The 25872-nt window shown below is 44.6% G+C and overlaps 1 protein-coding gene across 1 annotated transcript; it reads right to left on the bottom strand.

Moving 5' to 3' along the window:
• Window positions 1–1041: 1041 nt before the first annotated feature.
• LOC147014810 (protein jagged-1-like) lies at window positions 1042–16558 on the bottom strand. Its single transcript, XM_085853097.1, has 10 exons — window positions 16411–16558; window positions 15473–15784; window positions 14269–14320; window positions 13911–14168; window positions 11686–11746; window positions 4176–4306; window positions 3896–4012; window positions 3596–3630; window positions 2717–2834; window positions 1042–1978 (listed from the first exon to the last, which is right to left on the bottom strand). The coding sequence occupies exons 1-10, from the start codon at window positions 16447–16449 to the stop codon at window positions 1740–1742; spliced, it is 1362 nt and encodes a 453-aa protein (XP_085709223.1). The 5' UTR covers window positions 16450–16558; the 3' UTR covers window positions 1042–1739.
• Window positions 16559–25872: the final 9314 nt, after the last annotated feature.

Below are 25872 nucleotides of genomic sequence, written 5' to 3'. Positions count from 1 at the left end.
AAGGAAAGAAAAGGTGATTCTGCAGCGAGAGAAACTGAGAGGACGGAGTTGAGAAGTCTGGCTTCAAGGCGGGAAGGCAAGAGAGGAAACGATGGAGCCTCTGACGGTCCTTGCTCACCTCACGGCTCGACACGTTTGCCGATCCGCTGGCCGGAGCCCGGCACCTCGATTTGGGCCTTGTCTGGTGAACAGGCCAGGCCTGGATTTGTATGCTGGACCTTGAGAGAAATCAGCTGAGGCCCATCGTCGATCTGACGGTCGTGTGCCGTCGACCATACACGGGGTCAGAGCGCGTGGAGACTGCGTGCGGAGCGGAAAAGGAAGGCGAGCACAGTCTCGCCACGCGGCGTGTTCGAGTTCGAGCTGGGGGCTCGAATCGGTGGACATCCGCTTGTTACGAGCGACATTCGTGCTTTTTCACACTTTCCTCTCGTCCATTAAACATCACCAAGTACTCTGTCTTGTCTGCATGCATGCTGTCTGTCTGTCTTGTCTGCACGTTGTATAAGGCATATCTCGGTAACAACCCCCTCAAAACCTGTAATCCGTAGTTCCCTAGTTAAGAACGGGTTAAAGATTGTTAATAAAAACATTCTCGTGAATGGTTTGCTTGTGTCGTATTCGCTGATGTTCCCTAATAAATCTGGTTGGTTTGTATGAAGTTGCCGCGATGGATTAATTCATGTCGCGTCGAGGAACGATCCGTTAGATTGGCATATAAAACCAAAATGGTTACAGACTGGCAGAAAACGCTTGACATCTGACGAAACCAGTCTGTAACCGGGGTTCTATTTCCCCAACTGGTAAGGTTCAGGATTACGTTGGTATCGCGATTGAAGACGCGTGACCCGAGGCCTGTGCTGAGCCAGCCGGCGTTATAAACCCCGGAGACGGCGGTGGTGAGTGTGGCGCCAAGAGTCGGGTGAGAAACCCGCCACCCCGGATCCGTAACAATATAATAAACTCTGATTCCAAGACAACGAAGATGATGCGATTAAAACAAAAATCGTTTATTAATGTATCATGTGACACAATTACACATAGGCATCTGAATATAAAAATATCTCAACATGACAACACATTTGCTAATCTCTCAAGATCCTGCCAATGAAAACTATTCAAGAAATCCTCCTCCACCATAGTCTGTCTTTCTCACTCTGAATATATTATTGATAAGGGAATGTCAACGCTGGGTTGCCCAATCCTTAGGTAAACAAAGAGCTTTCTGCGGCCAGGTTGTACCCAACAATCTGAGAGTCGGTTGAGGTTCTTTCAGCAGAGAGAAGGTGCACATCGCTGAGTAAAGCACGGTAGCGTATTTCTATATGGGATTGATGCATTTGGCTGGGTGGTCCAATCATGTGCAACATCAAACTTCCCAAAAGTTCAACAATGTTTGAAAGTGAACAACTTTTTATAATATTCATTGTTGGCCAAACATGATAATTCAAAGCTGACCAACGATAAGGAAACAAAAGTAGAAACAGAGAAGTAGTAACAGCAATGGGTTTTAAGTCGCATAGCTAAGTTACATGTAGAGTAAGTCAGTGGTTTCTAAAAGATAATAAATAATATTGAACAATAAAATAAGGCAAATAAATAAATAAATATAATAGGACGTAGTTAGGGTATACTAGGCTCACGCTTAAAAAGTGTGATGGGGTGGAGGGGGAGAAACCTATTGAGAGAAATATAATAATAAGCAGCAGCAAATATAATCCAGGATTTGGAAGTTAATTCTAAACCAACGGGCAAGCTCTTGTACTTTCAGTCAACTCTGCAAGACCGTTCCTTCGGCAAACCTGGGCTTCCCAACACTGCTCGAAGTTGTTCACGTCGGAAGACCTCGGCCGAAGAGAGACCTCCAACTGCTTAGATGACCGCCTCTGCCTGCAGCGCCAAGCCAGGCCGACCGATACCGTCAACAGCACCGATATCGCCAGAGCAATGACCAGTGATGATGTCAGTGGGGGGTAATCTTGGAGAGGGAGGGAGGATATTTAATTAAGTGGGGAGTTCGGGAAGGGAGAAAATATTCACATTTCCAACATCTTGTCATCATGAGCATGGTAGTTCATCGATACATTTTTTACCTCTGCCAACTAAGGTAGACGGAGGTTATGTTTGTCTTCCTGTCTGTCTGTCTGTCTGTGAGCAGGATATCTCAAAACGTTTGGACAGATTTGGACAAAATTTGGACAGGTGTGTGACAAGGAAGAATTGGTTACAGTAGATTTTGGTGAAGATCTGGATTCAGATGCAAATTTTTTATTTTTTATTTCTTTGTAATTCTTCACCATTGTGAGATGGGGCCAAAAATGATATACATATTTCAAAAGTTGTGGACAAGTTTTGGCAAAACTTGGTGGATGAGCTTATCATGTGTGGAAGTGTTAGTGCGGCCATCTTAACTTGTGGCTCATGATGTGGGGAACCTCGGTTCAAGTCCTATAAATACCATTTGTGTTTGTCCATCGTCTACTAAAGCCCTTGAATGATCATGTAAAAGTACACTGCATGCGATTTATGGACAAGCTTGTTCATGAACCTTAGATCAATGTAAAGTTTTGAATTATTTATTTATTTAATTCATTACATAAGAGAGAGGTGGGGTAGTCATACATGTGAATGGCTATATCATTGATAAGGTTAAGGTAGAGTTTTGTGTTTTCATAAGACTGCTCGGTTGACCTCAAATTTTAATCCTCACTCTTACCTTTGCCAAATGTACGACGAGGCAACTGGACTTGGAGCTGGGTGAGAGCCCCCAAAAGGGGTTGTCGTTGATCAGATTGTGCAGAAGCTGTGTACATCTGTTCTATCTCATCGGCATCCTGTGCAAAAAAATATCGGAGAAAGTTCGAAAAATAACAGCTTATTGAATTTGACTGCAAAATTTCCATTCTACTTAAATGCTAATCTTCTTTTTCGTCCATATACAACACTAGGCTGCGGGGTAGCATCATTGGCTGAGGGCGTGACTGTGCAGCTGCCCTCTGTAGGTTGGGGCAGGAATTTGTAATTTGTTCATGGTGCCGGCATTAGCTTTCCTTCTCTTCGCGAAGTACACCATGGGATCTTTAGCATCCACCAACGAATGCTGGAAGACGGGACACGCGCTTAACGTCTATCCGAGGGAGGGCACCCACAATGATGAATCGCCCTGCCTGTGAAACACAGAGATGACGGTTTATCGCTGGGTCTGGATTCAAACCCAGGCTACACAGCTTAGAGGTGAGTGTGCCTACATCTAGGCCATCTTGTCAGCCCTAAGTGCTCATCAAGAGGCACTACACCCTGGAGCATGCAATCATTTGGAATGTAGGTAAACCAGCTGTCGAATCACCAGCAAAGATCAACTTCTTTTACAGCCCCCATATATCATCAGCATGATGAGTTTATTGAATACTCGGTAAAGATGAATTCATATGGAAGAAAAGTTTTCGGTGTGCAAATTTATGACATGATGCCCCACTACTTTAAGGTTGATGGACAGAGCACCAGACTCTTTATCAATATTATATGAAGAAGCAAGTGATAGTTACGTTAAAGTTGATTAATCGACTGCGGTGAAGCAGAGGTGTATGGGTCTCACCGTGCCGATTGGAGCAACACTGACATTGTGGTCACCTGTCGGAAATGGAGAAGTACAGACAGGTAGGTAAAAATAATGGAAACTCATAAGAAACAGGCATAGTGGATCTCTTGTTTGTTACAATCTTTATGCCACAGTTTATAAAAGAACAACTGGTGGTTCTTCAGGGATTATTTACATTCCATTAGCCACCCGTGTTGAGAATTTTGAGCCATTGATGATTTTCGGTGAATGTTGAGCGAATGAAAAACGAAGGAATTATTGCTTGGTTGTATACGACGCATATAAGTTGGCACTTACGAATCTGGCAATTTTTGCCGTGCCACCCTGAGGGACATATGCATAAGTAATGGCCAGGCTCGGTGTGCCTGCATTCTCCTCTGTGCTCACAGGGCTCACGTGCACACGGGTTCAGGTCTGACCAAAGATGGAGGGAAACAGAATTTGTAGTTAAAGCAGACAAACGATGCAGAACTTGCTCAGAGATGGAAGAAGGATGATGTAATGGGCACCATTGTCATAAGCATGTGTCAGTGACATCCATTGGCACAATCAACTCTTCTTGTGTTTGCTCTCGTACCTTTATCGCAGAGGAGGCCTCCCCAGTTCTTATGACAATGACATTCCCAGGGTCGGGTACACGAGCCGTGTTGGCACCCTGGATATGGATGGCAAGCATCACAGCGGGGCCCACGCCAGCCATACTTGCACCTGGAGCCAGGACAGAACAGGGTGCTTTCATGGTGTAATGGTGGTTGTTAAGGGATGAAGGGATCGGACGATTGAAAGAAGAGAATTGCAAGTGTGAGGACGAAGTTATTGAGAAATCATGAAGGACATCACACACACACACACGGTCAAAAGTTTTTACTGAAATTTAAGCAGTTTAATGTTGCAATGTACTCTGAATTTAAAGCATAGAACAAAAAATCAATTGTAGATAAAAAATAAATCATGGAATCGTTTTGTTGAACAAAATTTAATCGAAATTTTTGACTCATCAAAGTAGCCACTTTTGCAGATATAACAGCCGAACATACAGGTGGCATTCTTTCTACAATGGAAATCAAGTATTGTTCTGAAAGTTCTTCCCAACACTGTTGCGGAAGTTCCCACAAATGTGTTGCACTTGTAGGTTGCTTTACTTTCACCCTTCTGTCCAGTTCATCCCAAACCAGCTCGATGGGGTTGAAGTCTGGAGACTGTGCTGGCCATTCCATGATTTGAAGCCTACCGTCTTGTTCTTTTCTTCTAAGGTAGTTCTGACATAGCCTGGAGGTATGTTTTGGGTTGTTATCTTGCTGTAGGATGAACCCCTGACCAACTAGGCGTAGACCAGAGGGTATTGCATGGCACTGCAAAATGCTGTTTTGAATCAGGGTGCCAGTCATTCTGTGCAAGTCGCCGACTCTGGATCCAGCAAAAGAGCCCCAGATCATCACACTTCTTCCTCCATGTTTGACAGTTGGTGTCACACACTAAGGAACCATCCTTTCGCTGACTCGATGGTGTACAAAAACCCTGTGGGATGAACCGAAGATTTCAAATTTTGATTCATCTGTCCATGAGACCTTCTTCCAGTTTTCAGTAGTCCATTGGTGGTGCTTCATGGCCCAGGCAAGCCTCTTTTTCTTATTTTGCCATCTTAGAGATGGCTTTCTTCCTGCCACTCGACCTGTCAAACTGCAGCTCGAAGTCGTCTATTCACAGTTGAAACTCAGACTTCCTTACTTCGACCAGTGTTAAGCTGTACTTGAAGCTGCTGTCATTTGAGCTGCCTACCACGCAAGCTGTTGACTCTCAGAAACTTGTCTTCTGATTGTGTTGTGGCTTTGGGTCTGCCAGACCTCTTCCTGTCAGTTTCCTCCAGTTTCCAAGTGCCTTTTGATGGTGTAGGAAACTGTACTCACTGACACCTTGGCTTCCTTTGCAATTTCTCTGAAGGAAAGACCTACACTTTGAAGGGTTACTATATGACCCGTGAACCCGTTGGGTTCCCGTTGTGACAGCGGTTGATGAAAAAAATCATTTAAAAAAAAAAGATAGTTCCACTGAACTATGCCGCTGAGATTGTTTGCATTGATCAAATACTCCCAAAGAGTACTTGACTGAATCGGGAATTTATTTTTTAATAATTTTTTTCTTCGCCCGATTTGAATGAAACGATACTGCACACCGCAGACAAATAGTGAGTAAGGTGGCCCTAATTTTTTTGCGCTATCGTGTACCATTTTGGCTGTATTTCGGGAACATATATACATACATACATACATACATACATACATACATACATACATACATGATGAGAGTTTTAGTAATATTGTTGTGGGCCGGGATCTGGTGGCGAGAACGACCGCAAGGTAGGGGAAGTTACGTCGTCTCCCACCAGACTCCTGGAATTGTAGGCCGTCGCTCACGGATAATTCCGTGCCGCGGTGGGTCGCTTAACCGACTGTGGACGCCAATACCTCCATCGCGTAGCGTAGGGTCTTTTTGTCTAGAACCAATTTACCTAATTAACCACGCGGTGTCGTCTACCGCGGAACCACGCCGTCGGTACGCCTTGCCCGAACCGGATCACTGTACCAACTACGGTAGAGTACCAATTACCAACTCCGGATCGGATGCAGCTGAACGGAACTACCAAAGACGTACCGGCTAGAATGAACAGATTATCGGGGATAAAGACCCGGCTAAACTTAGATCTGAACCATGCTGGACCAATGATGGAAAAGACAAAAACTAACTGGGAACATTTCTGCAATAATTTATTTACACTAAGGCGAGGAAAAGCATGTGGCTCCGGAACAAGGTTTATTGGTTATGTTATGCAGGGGGAAGATGAGAGAGGTGTAGTGCGACAATTATACAGCAACTTACCAAAGCGGACACAGAGCAGACTTAATGCGAGACTAATAAAAGCAACAATTACAACAATAAAGGTCTTAAACAGGCTTATCTAATGGACAGGCACCACACACTCAGACAAAACAAACCCAACGAAAAGAAAAGGGGACCCTTTTGCAGCCAGGGAGGGAGGGAGGGAGTTGAGGTCACATAACAGTTCTCAGTACCTGAGAGTTTCGGGAGGAGTGCTCCGTGGTGCAGCACCTGACAGAGGTCGTGCAGTTCAGCCCACAGCCACACATGTGGAGACCGTGTCTGCGAAGGAGCCCGGGTGGAGAGCGTGGAGTCCAAGAATGGGGTAGCAGACAGGTCCCAACGAGTGACCCGGTCAAGGTCGGGTGTACTCGGACCAGCAAAACAGATGGGCCGCCGAGGCGAGACGTGAGCAGGCACTCCGTGATCACGACCTTCCTTCTTCAACCAACAACCAAGGGACCAATTCAACCAACGACCTTCCTTCTTTCTTTGCAACAGGCCAACGAACCCACCGACTCCCTCACTCAATCAACAACGAACTCTCTGACTCTCTCAGCACTCTACTCTGAGGATGGTGTCGTAATTTATAGATCCCAAAGGTCGGGGAGGGGCCTTGGCGAAGCTGATGTCACCGTCCGCCCTGATTGGACAGGGCCTTCATGGGGGTCCGCCCTTTCTGGGTGGGATTTCGGCCAGGCCGGTGAAGCCCGCCCACTCCACGCGTGTTTGAGGAAGGTGGACGGTGGTGCAACCAAGATTGAATTGGAACGTTTGGGAAGCCGAAAAGGAACTGCGGACGTGAAGATTCTGCCTTGGAACGAGCCTCCGGAGACAGCAGATGGACAATGGTGCGCTGTGGCCAGCGAACCGAGAGCTGCAAGCGCTATGGAACCGTGGATCGTAATGGAGGGGATATAAAAATTTATTAATATAACTAAAAAAAAAACATCGCAACGCACCCCCTTTTGCTTTCCCACTACACATATGGAGGGTTCTATCTGCACATATACTTAATGGCATAACTAACTTTGGGACAACTATGTTTGTATGCATACGATTCCTATAACCGTAACAATATATAGATAATGGTCTGTCTGCCTTCCTTTGTTAATTGTCTTTTTCTCACCATTATGACAGCAATATACTACTTCCTGCAATGCAATATTGTCCAAATAATGCTTCAGACGATGCAGCAACACAGTCTGTTCCAACACTACTTTTATACAGACAGAGGGTTTGTAACTAATCACAAAAGTTGGGACACCTGGAGGAATTGTCTGCATCAACTTTCAAAGCTTAATTTACTTCCATTGCTGCAGAACAGCTGCAGTTGCTAACCCATTATTGTTTCCTGAAAAGGGCCTTTTTTAACAACTCTGAAATTTATATTATTTTTCAGTTTTTCGAAACCTAAACTTTTTTTTAACCTCTGGCAGTTTACCGCTTAGCTTTGTACCATTTCAGGTTATTCACTGGACTTGAACTGCTTAAATTTCAGTAAAAACTGAAAAATGGGGGTGTTTTAAAACTTTTGGCTGGTCGTGTACATATACATATACATATACATACATACATACATACATACACACATACATACAAACTTGAGCTGGTACCTGCAGAACATCCATGCAATGTGACTTGTTTTTTGTCTGTACCCTTTCCTTTTTAAATGCTAAGTCAAGCAAGTATGCAGCACATACCATTTTAAAATTATTTGGTACTGGTACGTGCCCGTAAAAAAAAAAAAAAAAAATTCAAACCACGAGCAACAAACAACAACCACACAGGCTGTTTCTTCGCTCTCACGTGCCCGTACATGCGTGGCCCGGAAGTTCGCATATTATTCGCAGTTACGATTATTGGCAATTTAGTTTTAATACCCAATTATTCAATTAGCACCAACATATTTTACCTTTTCGCAAAGTCGTGGCAAGGAAAAACAAAAAGAAGAGAAGAGAGAGAAAAAATTTACTTCCTGGTTCAGAGCACACCAGCACTCTGATGTTACCGAAATTTATGCACCGTCTAATATGAAAACGATCATAACTTGGGGCATTGTGTTTATCTATAAATGCGCATAAGAAATCGAGAAATTATTAGAATACACGGTCATGATTATTCGGAAGCCCGTACGTTGTAACCCGTAATGGGGAACGCGGCTGAGCTTCCCTTCCCCATCAGCCTCGCCCACGCAACAACGTGTCTTGTCATTGGTTTGGAAAATAAATGGCCATAACTTGGGAAGAACTTGTCCGATTAATATCAAACCTTGAAAAGGTACATCTTCAGGTCCCCAGCAATATATCTGGCAAGTTTCAATTAGATCTGACCAGTGGTTGTCGAGAAACAGTGGTCTCACACACACACACACACACACACACACACACACACACACACACACACACACACACACACACACACACACACACACACACACACACACACACACACACACACTGCTGGAATTATAGATAGATGACTCGGCCAGGATTTGACTGCCAATCTCTCACTCAGAGGGGATGCTCGAACCATTACGCCACTGAGTCCGATTAGATGTTTGAGGAACATGTAATTACAACATAAAAGCAAAGTGTAAGATTATGATAGACTAGCTGAAACCCCGTCACAGATGGATTCCGTTCATTCAACCACCCTTACCAGCTCACGCACACTCGAGGGATATGGACTGGACAGGGTGTGTTTGCCCCCGCCTATCATCCCCCGCCCCTGCCCCCATTCAATTTGCTTACCCCGCCCAAAAATGTAATTACCCCGGCCCCGTCTCTTCACTCCCCGCCCCCCCCCGTCTCTTGATTCCCCGCCCCACTTGTCCCCGGGCCCCACCCCCTGTCCACCCCCTCACACTCAACTCCGCCTCATTCAACCCAGCCCCCGCCCCATTTCCCCCTGTCTCCCGCTTTCAATTTTCTTACCTCCGCCAAAAAATTTGCTTGCCTTGCCCTCCGCCTCTTCACTCCTTGCCCCCATCTCAACGAAAAGTGTTTATTCTGCTTCAGAGTTGAAAGTTGACTATTGCCACTATGCGCGATGCACTTTTACAAGTACGAAGTTTCTTTCAGTCCAGGTCACAGTACCGAGAAAAACGTGACGCAACCGCTAGGAGGAGCACAGAATTGGTCCTTCAGTATGAATATATAGATAGAAGATAGAAGATACAGTAGACGCTACTTTATAAATCCACGGTTATAAAATCCAGCCGCTGATTGTGACCAAAATGAGTTGGAACGGAATTTTACATCGAGAAATCCGCCGTTTAATAAATCCACCTGCTTGGCACGTGCGAGGTCTCAACCTAAGCTTGATGTAGTATGCGCTGCCGCAGAGTCAAAAAGAAAAAAAAACCAACAACAACAGCAACTGGTGACGGACTTCGAATCCCGCCGCCGCTCGAATCCCTCCGACCCCGAATCCCAATAGGGAAGAAAGCGACGACGAACCCGAGCCGATGCCAACAGCGGCAGAGATGCGGACTGCACTCGCCAAATTGGACAGGGGACTGCAGCTCTCAGGTTTTGCCCATCCCGATTTCTGCCACGTGACGGATTCAATAAAGGAACATTTGCGCAAAACCTTCCCTCCCAAGCAAGCGACCTTGGAGAGATTCTTTTGGACAATCCCCTTGTCACCGTTTGATAAAGCAATGTTTTTTTTAGCATAAAGCAGTGTTTAACGACATTTGCTTTTTGTCTTATCTATCCAGGTGGCTGAAAATAGGTTCTCCGCTTAATAAATCCAAATGGCGTGGTCCCATGGTGGATTTATAAAGCGGCGTCTACTGTACAATGTTTCTTGTTACATTTTTTTGTGTCAAATTCACATTCTGAGGGAGTCACCATGTGCAGAAGAGGATTTTACATTGCAGACGCTATTTTCGAGGAGTGGAATTAATAATTACACCTCTCAGCAGTAACGTTCTGACAACGGACGTAATGGCGTCAGCGAATAACCGATGATGTCATGACGTCCAGACGCCTCTCAGCGGTGTAAACGAATGTAAAACGAAAAGTGTTTATTCTACTACAGAGTTGAAGTTTGACAATTGCCACTATGTGCGATGCACTCTTACAGGTACAAAGTTTCTTTCAGTCCAGATCACAGTACCGAGAAAAACGTGACGCGACCGCAAGGAGGAGCACAAAATTGGTCCTTCAGTATTAATATATAGATAACGAAAAATCAGAAGCTATTGTGCAGTGAATATTAAAATATACGTGATGGAAGATGAAAGACTTGGAGTTGTGAGATGGATCTCCAAAGGCACAGACCTCCACACAATGGGAATGGTGTGCAATGTTAAATGGTCAAATATATATTCACAATTTGATGTTTAACCAGTCATAGTCAGACAGTGATAATCTACCTAAGTATTTTTTTTATCAAAAAGGATAAACAATATAAAAGAGCTTGGGAGGTGGGGAGAGAATCCTGACTTGTATCCAAAGAACGCAATGACTGCAAGGATTTTGAAAATGCAAAAATCCTTACTGGTAATAATAGAAAGGAGGAATGGTCCAATTCAAAGGAGGAATGGTCCAATTCACAAGGAAGAATAATCCATGCAGGTGAAACTCTTAACCAACTAGAGGGGGAGCACTCGGTAGAGTGCAAAACCTCCGCCGCCAATACTGCTGGGTCATTTAAGTGAACCTGATATCCTATTCATTGGATGTCAAAACGGATCAGACTCTACTGAACCACGATTGAATAAACTAAACTAGATCGACGCGCATGTAGAATTTCTCTAACAAATTTTATTTTTTTTTGGTTGGAAATCACTTAAAACGTAGAAATGCAAAAACAAAAATTCAAATATTTTTTTCAAAATGGCCGCCATAGCGGCCATATTGGACTTTGGACCAAGTCCAAAATCTAATGGCATGATCCTTGGACCATACCTAATCCCCCCACCAAGTTTCATCGAAATCCGTCGAGGAGTTTTTCCATAATACTGTTCACAAACAAACAAACAAACAAACAGACGGGTGAAAACAGTAACCTCCATCCATCTTCGATGGCAGAGGTTAAAAATGTGTCATCAATCCAGAGAATGATCTTCATAGCACATTATTCAAGGAGCACCACCCGAATGGAGTAGTGCACAATGGTCATATTTTTATAGTAGTGGAGTGCAAGAGTGTGACGGATTTATCGTTGCTAACTGAAGGTGTATGGTGATTATATCGTACTTGCATTCACCCGGCTTGGTGCAGTAACCATGTACAGCATCACATCCCAACTTGCAGACAGCTGGCGCACAAAACAAGAGAGAACGCAAGATTTGTCTCGGCTCTTACTCCTAGTGTGCACAATACAACCTGCTCTGTTGCTCTTGTACATTCTGTCTCTGTCTCTGTCTTTCCCCTTTCCAGTATCATTTGCCCTAGATCATCTTCCATCTCCTTTGAAATCGGCCAACATCACGGCATTGCATAAACAAGAGGCAAAAACGGATCTCCTTAACTACAGACCAACAATCAGCTTACTTCCAATCATCAGCAAGGTAATGGAATCCATCATCGCAATGGACATTAAATTCTTCCATTTCTCCAATGGCCTCATCTCAACTCACCAATTCAGATTCAGACTGGGTCACTCTGGACATGCTGCTTCTACTTTCCCAACAATAGATGGAGACCCTCTATGTCAGACATGAGACCAAGGCAGTCTCTGTATACATATAGAGCTCTCGATACAGTCTGGCATCTTGCTTTGCTCTCCAAACTCTTCCTAAGGCATCTGAGGCCAACTCCACTCTTGGGTTGCTGATTTCAATTCTTGCAGCCAACGCATGGCTCTCAACGGGATCCTCTCATCTCCTCTCCTTGTCAAGGCTGGAGTTCTCCATTGCAGTGTTTTAAGCCCAGTCCGATTCCTTATCTTCATCAACGATCTTTTGGACTCTGGAAAATCCTCTCACTTTCCTGATAACTCCACTCTCTGCCATAACATCCCTCATCCTTCAGAGGGAAGGGACAGCAGCCCCTTCCTCTCTTCAGCCATTGATTGAATCACAAGCTGGTAAAACACTTGGAATAGGTCTTTCATCCTGGACAAATCTAACCCTCTCACTCTATCTCTCCGAAAAGACCATCTGGCAAATGCCCTGACTACTTTCTTAACAATCCTCTTGAAGAAGTTCAGTCACTCATACTTTTGGGCCTGACCATCATCGATGATCTTTCTTAAGGAAACCACTTATCTAAGTTGGCTGCAAAGCCAATCATAGTTGTGGGTTTCACAGGATACACTGGGAATCCTCTGTCATGAAAAGTGCTTCCTTGGCATGTCTGAATTTTTATCTTCCTACAAGGCCTTCATCACCTTGATGGAGTACTGCTCTACCCTCTGGGCTGGTGCCTTTGCCTCACACCTTGTTCAGCTTGACGTCATGGAAACCAAGGCCTTCAATATCATTGGAACCTCCCGCGATGAAGCCGAGTCTATGAGTCTATCATTTTCACATTGCAGACAAGTTGGTGGTCACTCTGTCTTCTCCCACCTCCTTTGTGGTTTTGCACCCTCTGCCCCTTCCTTGCAGTCCCCTAACCCCCAGCCCCCCCCCAGTTTTATGCAGGGTGCACACAGTGTGCCAGTAACACCATTCTCGTGAAACTCCCAAAATCCAGACTCATTGCTCAACTCCACTCATTTCATTTGTTCCTCTTTTGTCCCACCTATGGAACCAACTTCCTCAGTCTCTTCAACTTCATTTTCCCCTCAAGGGCTGCTATCTCCCCTTGATCCCACTCTCACTTCCACTCTGCTGTTAGTGTTTCTGCCATTCCATGTTCTCTTTCACTCTGCTCTCGCTCTTCCTTGAACCTCGATCATGTATGCAAAAAAAAAGAAGATAGCTGTTTACAACCATCTCAGGTGAAACCCCATCCACAACCATGATCCTTTCTACCCCCATTAACCCTCCTCAAGCCCACCCCTTTCTGGGTTTCCAGTTTTTCCTTCCACTTCTGTGATAGAGAGTTTGTAGCTGTATCAATCTTGTTCACCCATTGTGTTTCCACTTGCTGTCATTCTTCAGAACATTCCTTTTTTTATCCAAGTCTCCCCGTACTTCGTCCCACAACCCTGCTGTTGCTGTGTCCAGTGTCAACTCCTTGGCTTTTTTCACAAGATCTTGGCTATTCGTTGTTCACCTTGGCGTCTTGGTTTTCTTGGCGTATAGGTTTTCTATTATCATCACTTTTCCGAAACCTTGTGAATTCTTGGCTTTTTTCATTGGCTCACCTTGGCATTTATGAAAATGAGGAGTCGTCACACTGGCTGTGTCCCTACTCTCTTTCTACTGTTAATTTTTCTGTTACATCCTGGCCTGGTCTGTGCTCTTGCTCTTCCATGAGCGTAGACTGTATACAAAATATTAAATATTTGTGAAGGTGTACTCGCTTGTACTCACGCTGGTCACAACCCTGCCCACTCCAGCCCCTCAGGCACACCCGGCGGCCATCACTATCACAGCCATAATGGCCAAAGTAGTCATTCCGGGGACGGCACAAGCGTTTGCAGGCTGGGCCATGGTAGTGGGTGTCACAGCGTACACGGGCCACGGCCTCCAGACGACCAGATAGACCTAACGGCAGCAGCAGACTGCGCCAAATCTGCCCAGGTCTCAGCAATACGGCCTCAGCAAGCCTTGCCACCAGTGGATCGGAGCCTGGAGTGGTGAAGGTGGTGCAGGTAGAACAACTGGTATAGATGCGTAATGAACAGTAATTGATGATGCCTAGTGCGCCGGGGTGTGTGGGTCGACTCACTGCTGCTGTGGTTGTCGTGGTCACGTGCCTCCAGAATAAGAGTGAAAGCCGACTGTAGGAACAGTAAAAAAAAAAGAAAAAAAAAGGTTGAGGTACTCACAGAATGAAAGACAAACAAAGGGTAAAATTAGCAAGAAATGTGTAATACTCAATCTGATGGCTTGGTTAAAACTGACAACCACCCAATATCAATGAACCATGTGCTCCTATGATGTCTTTTTTTTTTTTTGGGTACAGAGTCGAGGCTCATGGAAGAGCTCGAACATAGAACAGATCAGGACGCAGAATAATGAGAAGGAGCAGCAGAAAGAGAGTGGGGACACACCAACGGCAGGGTGGAGGAACAAATAGATGGAGACGGACCAACAAGGGATGCAAGTAAGGATGAGCGGTAGGGGACAATGCAATGAGTGGATAAGATGGATACAGGAGAAAACTCCCCGGAAGGAAAAACTGGAAATTTTGGGTGGGGGAGGAGGGGGAGGGAGGTGTGTAGCTGTTTAATGGGAATACAAAACATCATGGTTTTGGATGGGGGATGACCTGAGATTGTGATGAACAGCTGTCTTGAAGACCTGGAGAGAAGCATGAGATTGAAGAGTATACAAAATATATGTACAGCTAAATATGGACAGGTTTCCAAATCGCATGATAAAGATGATCCGTTAACTTGGAAATTAGACTAAAATTGGTCGAGATGAGACATTGAAAAAAAGAAGCCCATATGGGTGAAAATGAGTCCGAATTGTGAAGGGCAGTGTTATGTGTCGGTGGAGAGGTACAACAATGGATGGAATCATTCTTTGTTCTACCCATCTTACTTGTTCTGCCATAAATTGGATCAAAGTTCTGTTGATTCCATCCACAGGTGAAAACACAGACCTGGTTTTTATCACGAAGGGATTATAATCCTCAAAATGGGTGGTTCGCTCTGCACGACCTATATTCCCATTGGTAATATGATTTTGCACAGTGTTGTGGATCTCACACACATTTTTCTGGGAGACATTCTTTTGAAGTTAGAACTAAACTTTCTGGACATTATTGTAAAATCCATGCAATTAAAAAAAAAAAAATTGTACCACCATGGGGAGAGCCCCGGTAAATGGACAGTTAATATATTTGGTATATGACATCACAATATAGATGATCTGGCCGAGGGAAAGCATTGGGTACTCAGGAGCGACTTGGCGGTGGTACGCACTGGCCAGGCATAGCGGAACGGCACGATGATGAGACCCCGTTCACCAGGGTAAAAGGAGTTTCCCCCGAGGATCGGAGTGCTGACTGCACCCAAGGGGCAGGCGGTCGGAGAAGACCTGGGACTGATCCCTGGAAACCTCGGCTGGTACTCGCGCAAGCACACGCGGAAAAACGTATCACAAGGGTCGCTCGGAGGACATGGCCGGTCAATGGGGCCGTCTGTTGGGTCACAGCACTCTCCCCTCGCTGTAAGACCCTCTGGGTTGTGGAAGGAAATGATCTGTATCTCCAACACGCCAGATGACAAGCAGCACTGTGGAAACGAACAAGATAATTGTTATCATCGCGCTATTATCTATCATCTTTGTCAACAGACAGAGTTATAATGAGATAAGATGGTCATCTCTGTATGTTGGATACAGGGAATTTTGAATTTGCCAGTGAAACAGTCAAAAGGCCTACCCCTTGTGAAAGATACAATGACATGGTTAAGATCAACTTGAGACAGGAGAGCTGGATTAACATTGGCTCCAGTGGACAGTGTGCGCTTCAATGTAACACCCCCCTTTCTGGGATCACAGTTACACCACTGATGTAGTACCCCCCCCTCCCCCCTCTGTAAATTAGAATTTCGAATTAGCTCATTGAACCGGCACACAATGATCCACTCTTTTTGAAAGGCAGCATTTTTCTCAAAAATTATATATATTTTTTTAATGCAATCCTTACATTAGTAGCTCGCATTGTATTTTAAAAAAATAATTAAAAATCATTCAGTTGAACATCATGATGCTCAATCTCCTTTATCCTTACGACGCAATAGCATCAAACGTCAACGCCAAAATAATTACAGAATTAAGGATTTAAGTTTGAATACCTTCACCAAGCGGACTCGATAACGTTATAAACCGGGGGGGGGGGGGGAGTGAGGGTCGTTACCTCTGAAAAGACCAGCACGAGAATCCCTGCTACCAGCATGGCCCAAGACCGGAATGCCCGTACCAGCGACAGACTTGTGAAAATGATTCTGAACAGCGCAGGAGCTTTTATAGCTGCGATTAAAGGTTGGAACCAGATTGGGGGGGGGGGGGGGTTCATTGCTGGAACAGGATTGGACGCGCCTGGTGAATGGACATAAGGAGCGCAGGTATTTGTGGGGTGAGGGTCTTTGTTTGCGACGGTCCCTAAGGAGCTAGCCTTGTGAATAGAACATGGCAGATGGCAGGGGGTTCTGGAAGAAAGATTTGTTGGGGTAAGGGGTGGGGAAGGGTTGAGAGCAAACAGGTGCAGACGCTGGACGAAATCTCCAGCCTTCCTCCTCCCCCCTGGTGGTGAGTTCTCGGCAGGAGGTAGTACCGAATGCGGTGATGAATTCTTATTACACTTTCTATCCAGAAAACATTAATTATTTGGTGCCAGGATGATTTAAAGTTAAAGGCCAAGCAACAGCTGAAGGATGGCAGCTGCTTCATTCTGTCTCTCAAGCATACTTGTTTAAATTAACTTTGAACTTGTTTCATGTGGTTAGAAAAATATCATCTCACTTTTCGAGGAGTGAATTTCTCCGAAACCGCAGTTCTCACAGTGTGCACAATGGGGAGCCGCATCTTCGAGGACACCATCGCACATTTAAGGAGACTTTTTAAACCAGTTACATTCACAATCACATACACGTGAAGGAAGGGACCATGATGTATTTATTAAGAGTAGGCCACATGTGCCAATAATTTAACCAAAGTCTATACGGTACGTACTGAGCACTCGAGCATAGGTTTCATGGTGTGCACCTATCCCAAACACATGAAAAACGGCCAAGCTGTGGCACACTACGTCACACTACGTCACAGACACACTCATTGTTGCATTCTCACTCAATCACTGCAGGTTGGTCGGTGGTCTTTCTGTCTTCTACCGACTCTTCTCCAGCCTTGCCCCCCCTGCTCTCTCTGCGATTTGTCCCAACCACATTTCCACAGGGCGCTCAAGGTCCGCCAACAACCCCCTTCTGGTAAAACTACCAAAATCACGAATCACTGCTCATCTTCACTCTTTCATTCCTCTTTTTTCCCGCCTTTGGAATAAACTTCCTCACTCTATTCAATCCCATTCTTCCCTCCAGGCTTTCAAAACAGCTGTTCACTACCACCTCTTATCTTCCCCCATCCAAATCCTCAATCTTTTCTAACCCCGGTAATCCACCCAAGCCCACTTCCTTCATTTCTCCTGCTTTCCTTCCTGAAAGTCCCTGAAATGTCCATCATCTCTTCGCCATGTTCCCCGTCCCATCCCCATCCCTCTCCCTTCCACAGTTCACCTAATGTGTCTGTTCCCCACTGTTTTGTCCCTTCCACTCCCGCCCCTCTTGTCTCATGCCCCCTTGCTGTGAGTTGTGTGTTAGCTCTCATACGAGCCTCGACAAGCTATACAAAAAAAAAAAAAATTAGTTTATACGATAATCCACTGTACGATCGTGTCTATATATCTATGCAATCATTTGATGACGTCAATAACAAGCTTGGGAATTTTAGAAGATAGTTCTGGCTAAGCGTAGTTACAACAAATTAGTTATCGTTCTAAACCTGATAAGTTGAGTGTGAACAAGAAAAGAACCCATTCTTACGGTGGATTAATCAAGTCAGAATCAGGGTATTTTAGTATGACTTGTAATACTCCCTCCTGCCAGGAGTGGCGCTATGCTATATATACATTTACATCGGTAGAATTGGGGTCTTACCCCCCATTCAGAACAGCCGGGACTGAATTTCTCTTTTCAATGGCCCAAAACCTTCCCGTGCACACCACGTGGACGATGACAAGTTTCTAACTCATTCCATCCAGCGGATGAGGAATGCATAGAAGTCAAACAAACACAAAAGAAACACAAACAAAGAAACAAGAAAGATGTCGTGCATGGCATGATATTGCGACATCTTAATCTATATATTACTAAAAACTCATCTTGTATGTGTGTATATATGTTCCTGAAATACAGCCAAAACGATACATGATAGCACAAAAATTTTAGGGCCACCTTACGCACTATTATCCTGCGGTGTGCAGTATCAAGTTTCGTTTAAATCGGGCAGCGAAAAAAAATTATTAAAAAAAATCAATTCCTGATTCAGTCAAGTACTCTTTGGGAGTATTTGATCAATGCAAACAACCTCAGCGGTATAATTCGCTGGAGCTATCACTTTTTTTTTTTCTTGAAATTATTTTTTTTCATCAACAGCTGTCACAAATGGAACCCAACGGGTTCACGGGTCGTCTAGTCTATATTAAAAAGCAGGAGTGTCCGTCTCCATCCCTGAACGGCTCCCTCAGTTTTGGGGCTAACCCTGTCAAACCTTCTGTGGAATGTTTTGGGGTCCCAGTGGATGTCCTAAGGTGGGTGGTTGGTTTCATAAATTTCTCATTACAATTATGATTTTAATTTTCGATCCGTACAAAGTGTTTTGTATCCGCCCTTTCTCGCCGGCAGATTTGTCTCCATTGGGCGTGATGTGAGAACGGCTTCTATATTCTTTTTCCTCATGAGTGTTTGTATTTTGTTATATTCATGGTATCGTATTAATTTTGGATTGGAATGATGTTGTTTGGAATGAACATGTAGAGATTGAGTTTAAAGCAGAATGAGGAAATTGTGCCATTTGCGGATTCGGCTTTTGCAGTTTCGCCATTGGTAAGCACCTTACTTCTGTTGGGGTCAGCTGCTGTAAGTTTTTTTTTTTTTACGAAAGTCATTCATGAACCGGCTGTCTGTCCATAGCTGACGTTCAACTGAAGGTGCCACATTAATGTGGAATTTATTGGTTCATGGTTTGGCATTCGCTGTTTCTGCATTGTGTTTGCTTTTGGGCTCCCTCGCTCGTAAACAATAGTTGCCATGGAAACAGCAATTTGGTAATTTGCAAAATTTTACCTATCAAGTTTTACATGATGGAATGTTGTGCATAACAAATCTGGTTGATGCATTTTCTAATTGCTGCCTAATAGGTGTTTTACATGTTTTGGATGGCATTGACCTTAGTCTTTGACTGATTTTGATCAGATTTTATACACATGCACACAAATAAGCTGTGTAAGTTTCAATCTGATATCTTGAGAAATTCTTGAGGTTTGGCAATAAAAATCACAAAAATATCCAATTTCATTATAATGGGATGAAATTATTGTCAGGGATATCGTTTTCTCTTTGCCTGTGGGACGTTTAGCTTGGGATTATAATGTCACTAACAAAGATGAGGCTAAAACAAAACCTGGAAAAAGAGAAGATAATTTAATTAATTATATTTGCACCCTCTTAGCTTGATACTGAGCTGGTTTACCAATGGTGAGGCCTTTTGTTTATGACTGGTGACCTGCAATTGCTATTGCAGAATGCCCTCAGACAGAAGGTAAAGGTTCTAAAGGATCTTAGGAATCTCAAAGGTTTAATGTAATTAATACACACTCACATTCTGTGCAGACAAACAGAAATGGACCCAAATGCAATACCATCTCCTCTGGCGAGGGTAACTAGAACGACACTTGGTAGAGCGCATACCTCCACCAGGCTGAACAGTTTATGTTTGTATCCCATTGATAAGGAGATCTGGATTCGGATCTGAACCAAAATCGAATTGGCTTGTTATTCTTGCCTAGCCACCTCATCCACTTAGTTTTGTCATAATCTGTCCATAACTTTGAGATATCATGCTATATATCATTTTGGACCCTATCAATGGTGAAGAATCACTTGAAAAATAAATAATGCACGATGCAGATTCGGATCTTCACCAAAATCGAACCAATTCATCCTCGTCACATACCCAACATGTCCACAAAGTTTCATCCAAATCAGTTCACAACTTTTTTGAGATATCTTGCGCAGAGACAGGCAAACAAACAAAGAAGATAGACAGGGGTGAAATAACCTCCGTCCACCTTCGGTGCCAAAAATAATAAACCAGCCACAAGCGGAAATCAACAAACTAGATATCAAAACAAGGAAACTCCTCACTATCCACAAAAATCAATGCATCCCGACAGAATGTACCTGCCGAGACGAGGAGGTGGCGGCCTGATGGAACTCATCCAAGTGCACAGACTGACAACGAGGATTAGTAGAGTATGTGAAAAGTTCAACAGATGACCGAATACAATTTGTATACAAGCATGAACACAACAAACCAGAAAAGGTATCTCTCACTCACCTTGCAAAAAACTTCCAAAAACTGGTGCGAATAGATGTCACGCACCAAACTGAAACAGCAAGAAATACAGCCCCAACAATAGCAAACAAACAAACAAAAACAAGACAAAAGAAAAATATAAAGCAAAATATCAACAGACATACATCAACGACTGGGAGAAAGACAAAAGAGCAGGGAAATTCGAAAAACAAACATTGGACAGATTGGAGATAGACAAAGAAGGCTCATTGCAATGGCTAAGACAAGGGCAGCAAAACTGGGATGGAGAATGAATCATTATTGATTCCCAAGACCAAGGACACTACATGAATGGCTTTCACAAAATGGCAGGACTGGGTCAATTGGACAAGTTTAGATTTTGCAAGGAAGAAACAGAAAGTACAACCCACCTCCTATCAGGATGTAAAACACTCACGTCAGAACAGCTGTTCACACAAAGGCACAACAACGTCTGAAGCCAAATCCACTGGCACATCTGCAAAGTCTCAATATTCCAGTTCCACAAAACTCATGGAAACACAAACCAAAAGGGATCATTGTAAATAAGGACATAACACCGCATGAAGAAGAACCTTACGGATATCTTATAAAGATCCCTGGGAATATTGCAACAAACAAACTACAGTTGGAAGCTGTCTGGGACTCGGTGATGATCTTGAAAAGATCCCTTGGAACAAAACTTCACACCTTGGTCCATGATTCGTGACCGCCCTTACCGAAACAGAGGTGGATACTTCAAGCCTTGGGAGGTCTCCGTTCCACCTTCTGAAAAACTGCATATGGAGATAACAACCAACAACCGATGCGCGCGCGCCCACACACACACACACACACACACACACACACACACACACACACACACACACACACACACACACACACACACACACACACACACACACACACACACACCTTCAGCTACCATTATAGCCATAGCACCCCCAAGAAGAAGAAGAAGAAATAAAGTTCAGTTTCCAGCACAATCTAGTTCGTGTCTGAATGAGTGCACCGAGTGTCCTCCATGGCTGTGGATTACAGGTTGAGCATTGGTCAGCACCACGCTAGTCAGCACCACAGGTTTCATTCATACAGATATATAGTTTTGCCTTTTGTCACTTTTCCTTCAAAATGTCAAATTGCAAGCATTGTATAAGGTTTGGTTGCTGCTCAACTGTTTGCCTTTGCTGTTCTGTATCAGTCTCTCTTTCCAGGCCTGGTTGGTCGGTGCCGTCATCCTGCCTGAGATGTAAATGCCAGCTCGTACCACGTCCCCTGGAACTTGAATTTGCAGAAGATTTTCATGAACCACATCTCTCTCCACCTTATTTCCGGACAACCCTTTGGACGGTTTGAGGTAGCCAATGGAAAAGGCTCATCATTTTGGGTATTGGATGGTCAGGCATGCAGGTATGAGGGCCTGGACGCTCCAGGTGGCACATAGTAGAAACATTTTCTCCTGTCGTTTCCAGGTCTCCCCATTGTCACCCAATTACTTGTGATGTTATGTGTCGAGTCCACTGCTATATGTTAGAGATGCCTAGTCTAGTACGTAAACATCTGGGATGAAAGGAGTCTAGTTTTTTCACCTCCTTCCAAAGGGAGGTCCAACATTCAGAATCATATCATATAATACCAAGAGCACTCATTCCTCATATACTTTGTATTAGGTCTTCACTCTCAGGTTTAGTCCCCTACTGGTTTCACTAGAGACGAGTCGAGGTATGATATCCATCTCTGTTGGTCCGTCCATCCCACTTGTGGTTTTTGTCCCCCCCCCCCATACCCTTTAACATATTCAACTGAAACTCAGTACATGGCTTTGTTACAATAAGTTACAGAACAAGTTCGAGTTTCAGGGCGTTTCGTCAATTTTTCCACAGAGTTATACCCTTTTTGGACTTAGAAAATATCACATTGGTCAGTCGGGAACATGTATTGCAAAGCAATTCTCTCTGCTGTTATTCATGAACAGTCATACATAGGGTGCCAAGAGCTCTTGATTCATTCATTTAATCTTCAGTCTGTAACTGCTGGTTGCATCATTGTTGGGATCAAGGCTATGCCACAAATGTGCGGTTCCCTCTGTAGGTTAGAGCAGGAATTTGGAATTTGTTCAGGGTGTTGGCGATAACTCGCCGAGCCTTCGCAAAGGATACCCTGGGATTTTTGACCTCCACCAACTAATGCAGGCAGAAGGGACGAACAAAACCTCACAACTTGTTCCAGGAATTGTTACCTTTTTGAAATGGGGGTAGATGCTTCAAGCCTTGGGAGGACTCCATTCCCTCTTATGAAGCCACATTTGGAGATAACAACCAAGGACACATCTTGTTGAACAGCAAATTCCTGACTTCTAATTGAAAACCCATCTCCTTGTGTCTACCTGACCCTGACTATCAACTCCTACCCAGAATTAGTCACAGCATTCAATTTGGAGTTATATATTAAAAATGTCAACATTTCATTAGTTTTCTAAGAGCGACAGATGCACACAAAATGCGGTTGTAGAGGGTAAGGGGGAAGTGGGAGGGGTAGGAAGTCTCAAGGGGCCTTCGACGTGACACAACAGACGGGTGGCAGCATGGGAGACAGAAGAAGAGATGGCATCACAAACTGACAAGACTTGTAGTCACTTCCATAACTCGACACTCCAACCACAGGCATGAGCCAATCTGACCCACCCTCACCCATCTGTCTCTGTAACAGCCTCACGCTGTGCACCCTCCGGCAAGAGGAAAGACAATTTGACCCATCATGCGCGCATTACACCATCAGCATTTTCATGGAATGCTGGTCATGTTTCACGGAATGCTACAACAAGCAGATGGGGTGGGGGGGGGGTTAACCTTAAAAAACAAATAGCCAGATGAAGAGGAATTAAAACAAGCAGGTTTATAGGTGAGAAGATGCAGGCATGACTCATGAGGTTTTATACCTGTGTATGAGTAAGACTGCATTAATGGCCTCTCTTTTTCCACTGATCTTAAGGTCATAAGAGAAGCAGCTGGTACATACATCACATGTATCAGACACAGACATCACGGTACCTTTAAATGAATTACACGGCCATTAGTAGACAATCAATAAATCACTGATGGGAGTGATGGCATGCATGATTTGAACCTGCTTTGCCTTGAAATGCTGAGCAACTTGTTCTGATGACACGATGAGAGGCCCTTCTGCTGTTTTAAATGAACTCTTTCATTGCTTAAATCATTTAATACTTTGTCACCTCGTAAAAGCTTCTCTTCCAATGCCAAAAGGCCGTACTTTCTCCGGGCTGCGTCTCCACTAATAAGTTCAGGATGAGCTCGCACGATTCCTCGACACTTGTACAGCATTTCCACATGCACATTCAAACAAGAAGCAGCTTGGGACCGTGGGAAAACAAGAAGGGACTCGAATGGTACTCGGGAGAGCATATACCTCCGCCAGGCTGAAGAGTACTATTACGTTTCTAGGAACCTATGCATACAAACATACAGTTGTCCCGAAGTTAGTTATGCCATTAAGTATATGTGCAGATAGAACCCCTCCTTGTGTGTAGTGGGAAAGCAAAAGGGGGTGCATTGCGATGGCTTTTAGTTAGGTTTATAAATAATTTCTCTCCTTTTATTTTGAACCACAGTACCTTCCTCTCGCTTTCCGAGGCAAAATCTTTGTGCAGTACCTCTTTGGTGAGTCCGGACACGCGTGGAGTGGGCAGGCTTTCCGGCATGGCCGAAACTCCGCCCAGAAAGGGTGGACTCCATGGAAACCCTGGCCAACCAGGGCGGACAGTGACGTCTGCTTCGTCAAGGCCCCACCCCGACCTTGGGGATCTATAAATTATGACACCATTCTCAGTCTGGGGTTCTTCTTCTTTTCGGGGGTCGTTCGTTCAGAGAGGATGAGCTGGAAAGTGAGTCGTCTTGAGAGGGTGTGGGCGAGTCGGAGAGTTCGTTGAGAGAGTGAGAGACCCAGGGACTCAGCCTCATCACGGGAGATACCCAATGATCCTGGGTGCCTTGGATCCCACATCGTGGAGCCAAGAAAGGTTCGCACACTGTTTGTGACTGGTCTACCCTGCGACATCAAGCGTCGGGAACTCCACCTGCTCTTTCACACTTTCAAGCCCCGTTCATACCTTGGACTCCGCACTCTCCACCTGGGCTCCTCTGCGCACACACGAACTCCACATGTGCGGCTGTGGGCCGAGCTGTGCAAACATTACCAGGTGCTGCACCACGGAGCATCCCTTTCCCCAAAACTCAGATATCAAAAGAACTGTGACCTCAGCTCACTCCCTCCCTGGCGACAAAGTCCTTTGCCATTCATCTGGGTTTATTTAGTCTGTGTGGCGCCGTCTGGGAAGTAGTATTGTATTAGTGCTCTGATAATTGTAAATTTTGCCTGTATTCTCGCGATAAGTCTGCTCTGTGTCCTTCTTTTGCTAACTGATTGTAAATACATTATTGTAGAAATGTTCCCAGTTCGTTTGTCTTTTCCTTCATTGGTCCAGCATGGTTCGGATCTGAGTTTAGCCGGGTCTTTATCCCCGATAATCTGTTCATTCTTGCTGGTATGTTCTTGACAGGTCTGCTCCACTGCATCCAAACCGGAAAGGAAGTTGGTAGTTGGTGGAGTGATCCAGTTCGGGCAAGGCGTACTGAGGGCGTGGTTCCCCGGTAGTCGAAACCGCGTGGTTAATTAGGTAAATTGATTCTAGACAAAAAAGACCCTACGCCACGCGGTGGAGGTATTGGCGTCCACAGTCGGTTAAGCGACCCGCCGCGTCACGGAATTATCCGTGAGCGACGGCCTACAATTCCGGGAGTCTGGTGGGAGACGACGTAACTTCCCCACCTCGTGGTAGTTCTCGCCACTGGACCCCGGCCCGCAACAGTACGTTTTGTATCCCACCAGAGAGTGGTTTATCAGCCAGCACTAAACACCAACCCATCCAAATCCACCCCTCTCCTTACCTTGCCTGGTTTTAGACAGGACATGTATGAACTAAACTTTGCTACTTCAGCTCTATGTAAACGATACCGACTCACCGCACAAGTCAAAACAGGACAACTTCACTCTAACGGCCCCCTGGTTACAAAAAAAAAAATGCTCTATCGTCTACGAACACACGGGCCAAGATAACTAAACATTCCAGCTAATTTGTACCCCCCTCAAGCATAACAATACTATGGTAATAAATCACATGAAAACAAAA

This window comes from Eptatretus burgeri, chromosome 13 (assembly GCF_056783735.1).
Source record: "Eptatretus burgeri isolate ZD-2024b chromosome 13, Ebu_testis_v1, whole genome shotgun sequence".
NCBI lineage: Eukaryota > Metazoa > Chordata > Myxini > Myxiniformes > Myxinidae > Eptatretus > Eptatretus burgeri.
The sequence above is the reverse complement of the archived record's forward strand: the minus strand, read 5'-3'. Positions and strand labels throughout refer to the sequence as shown.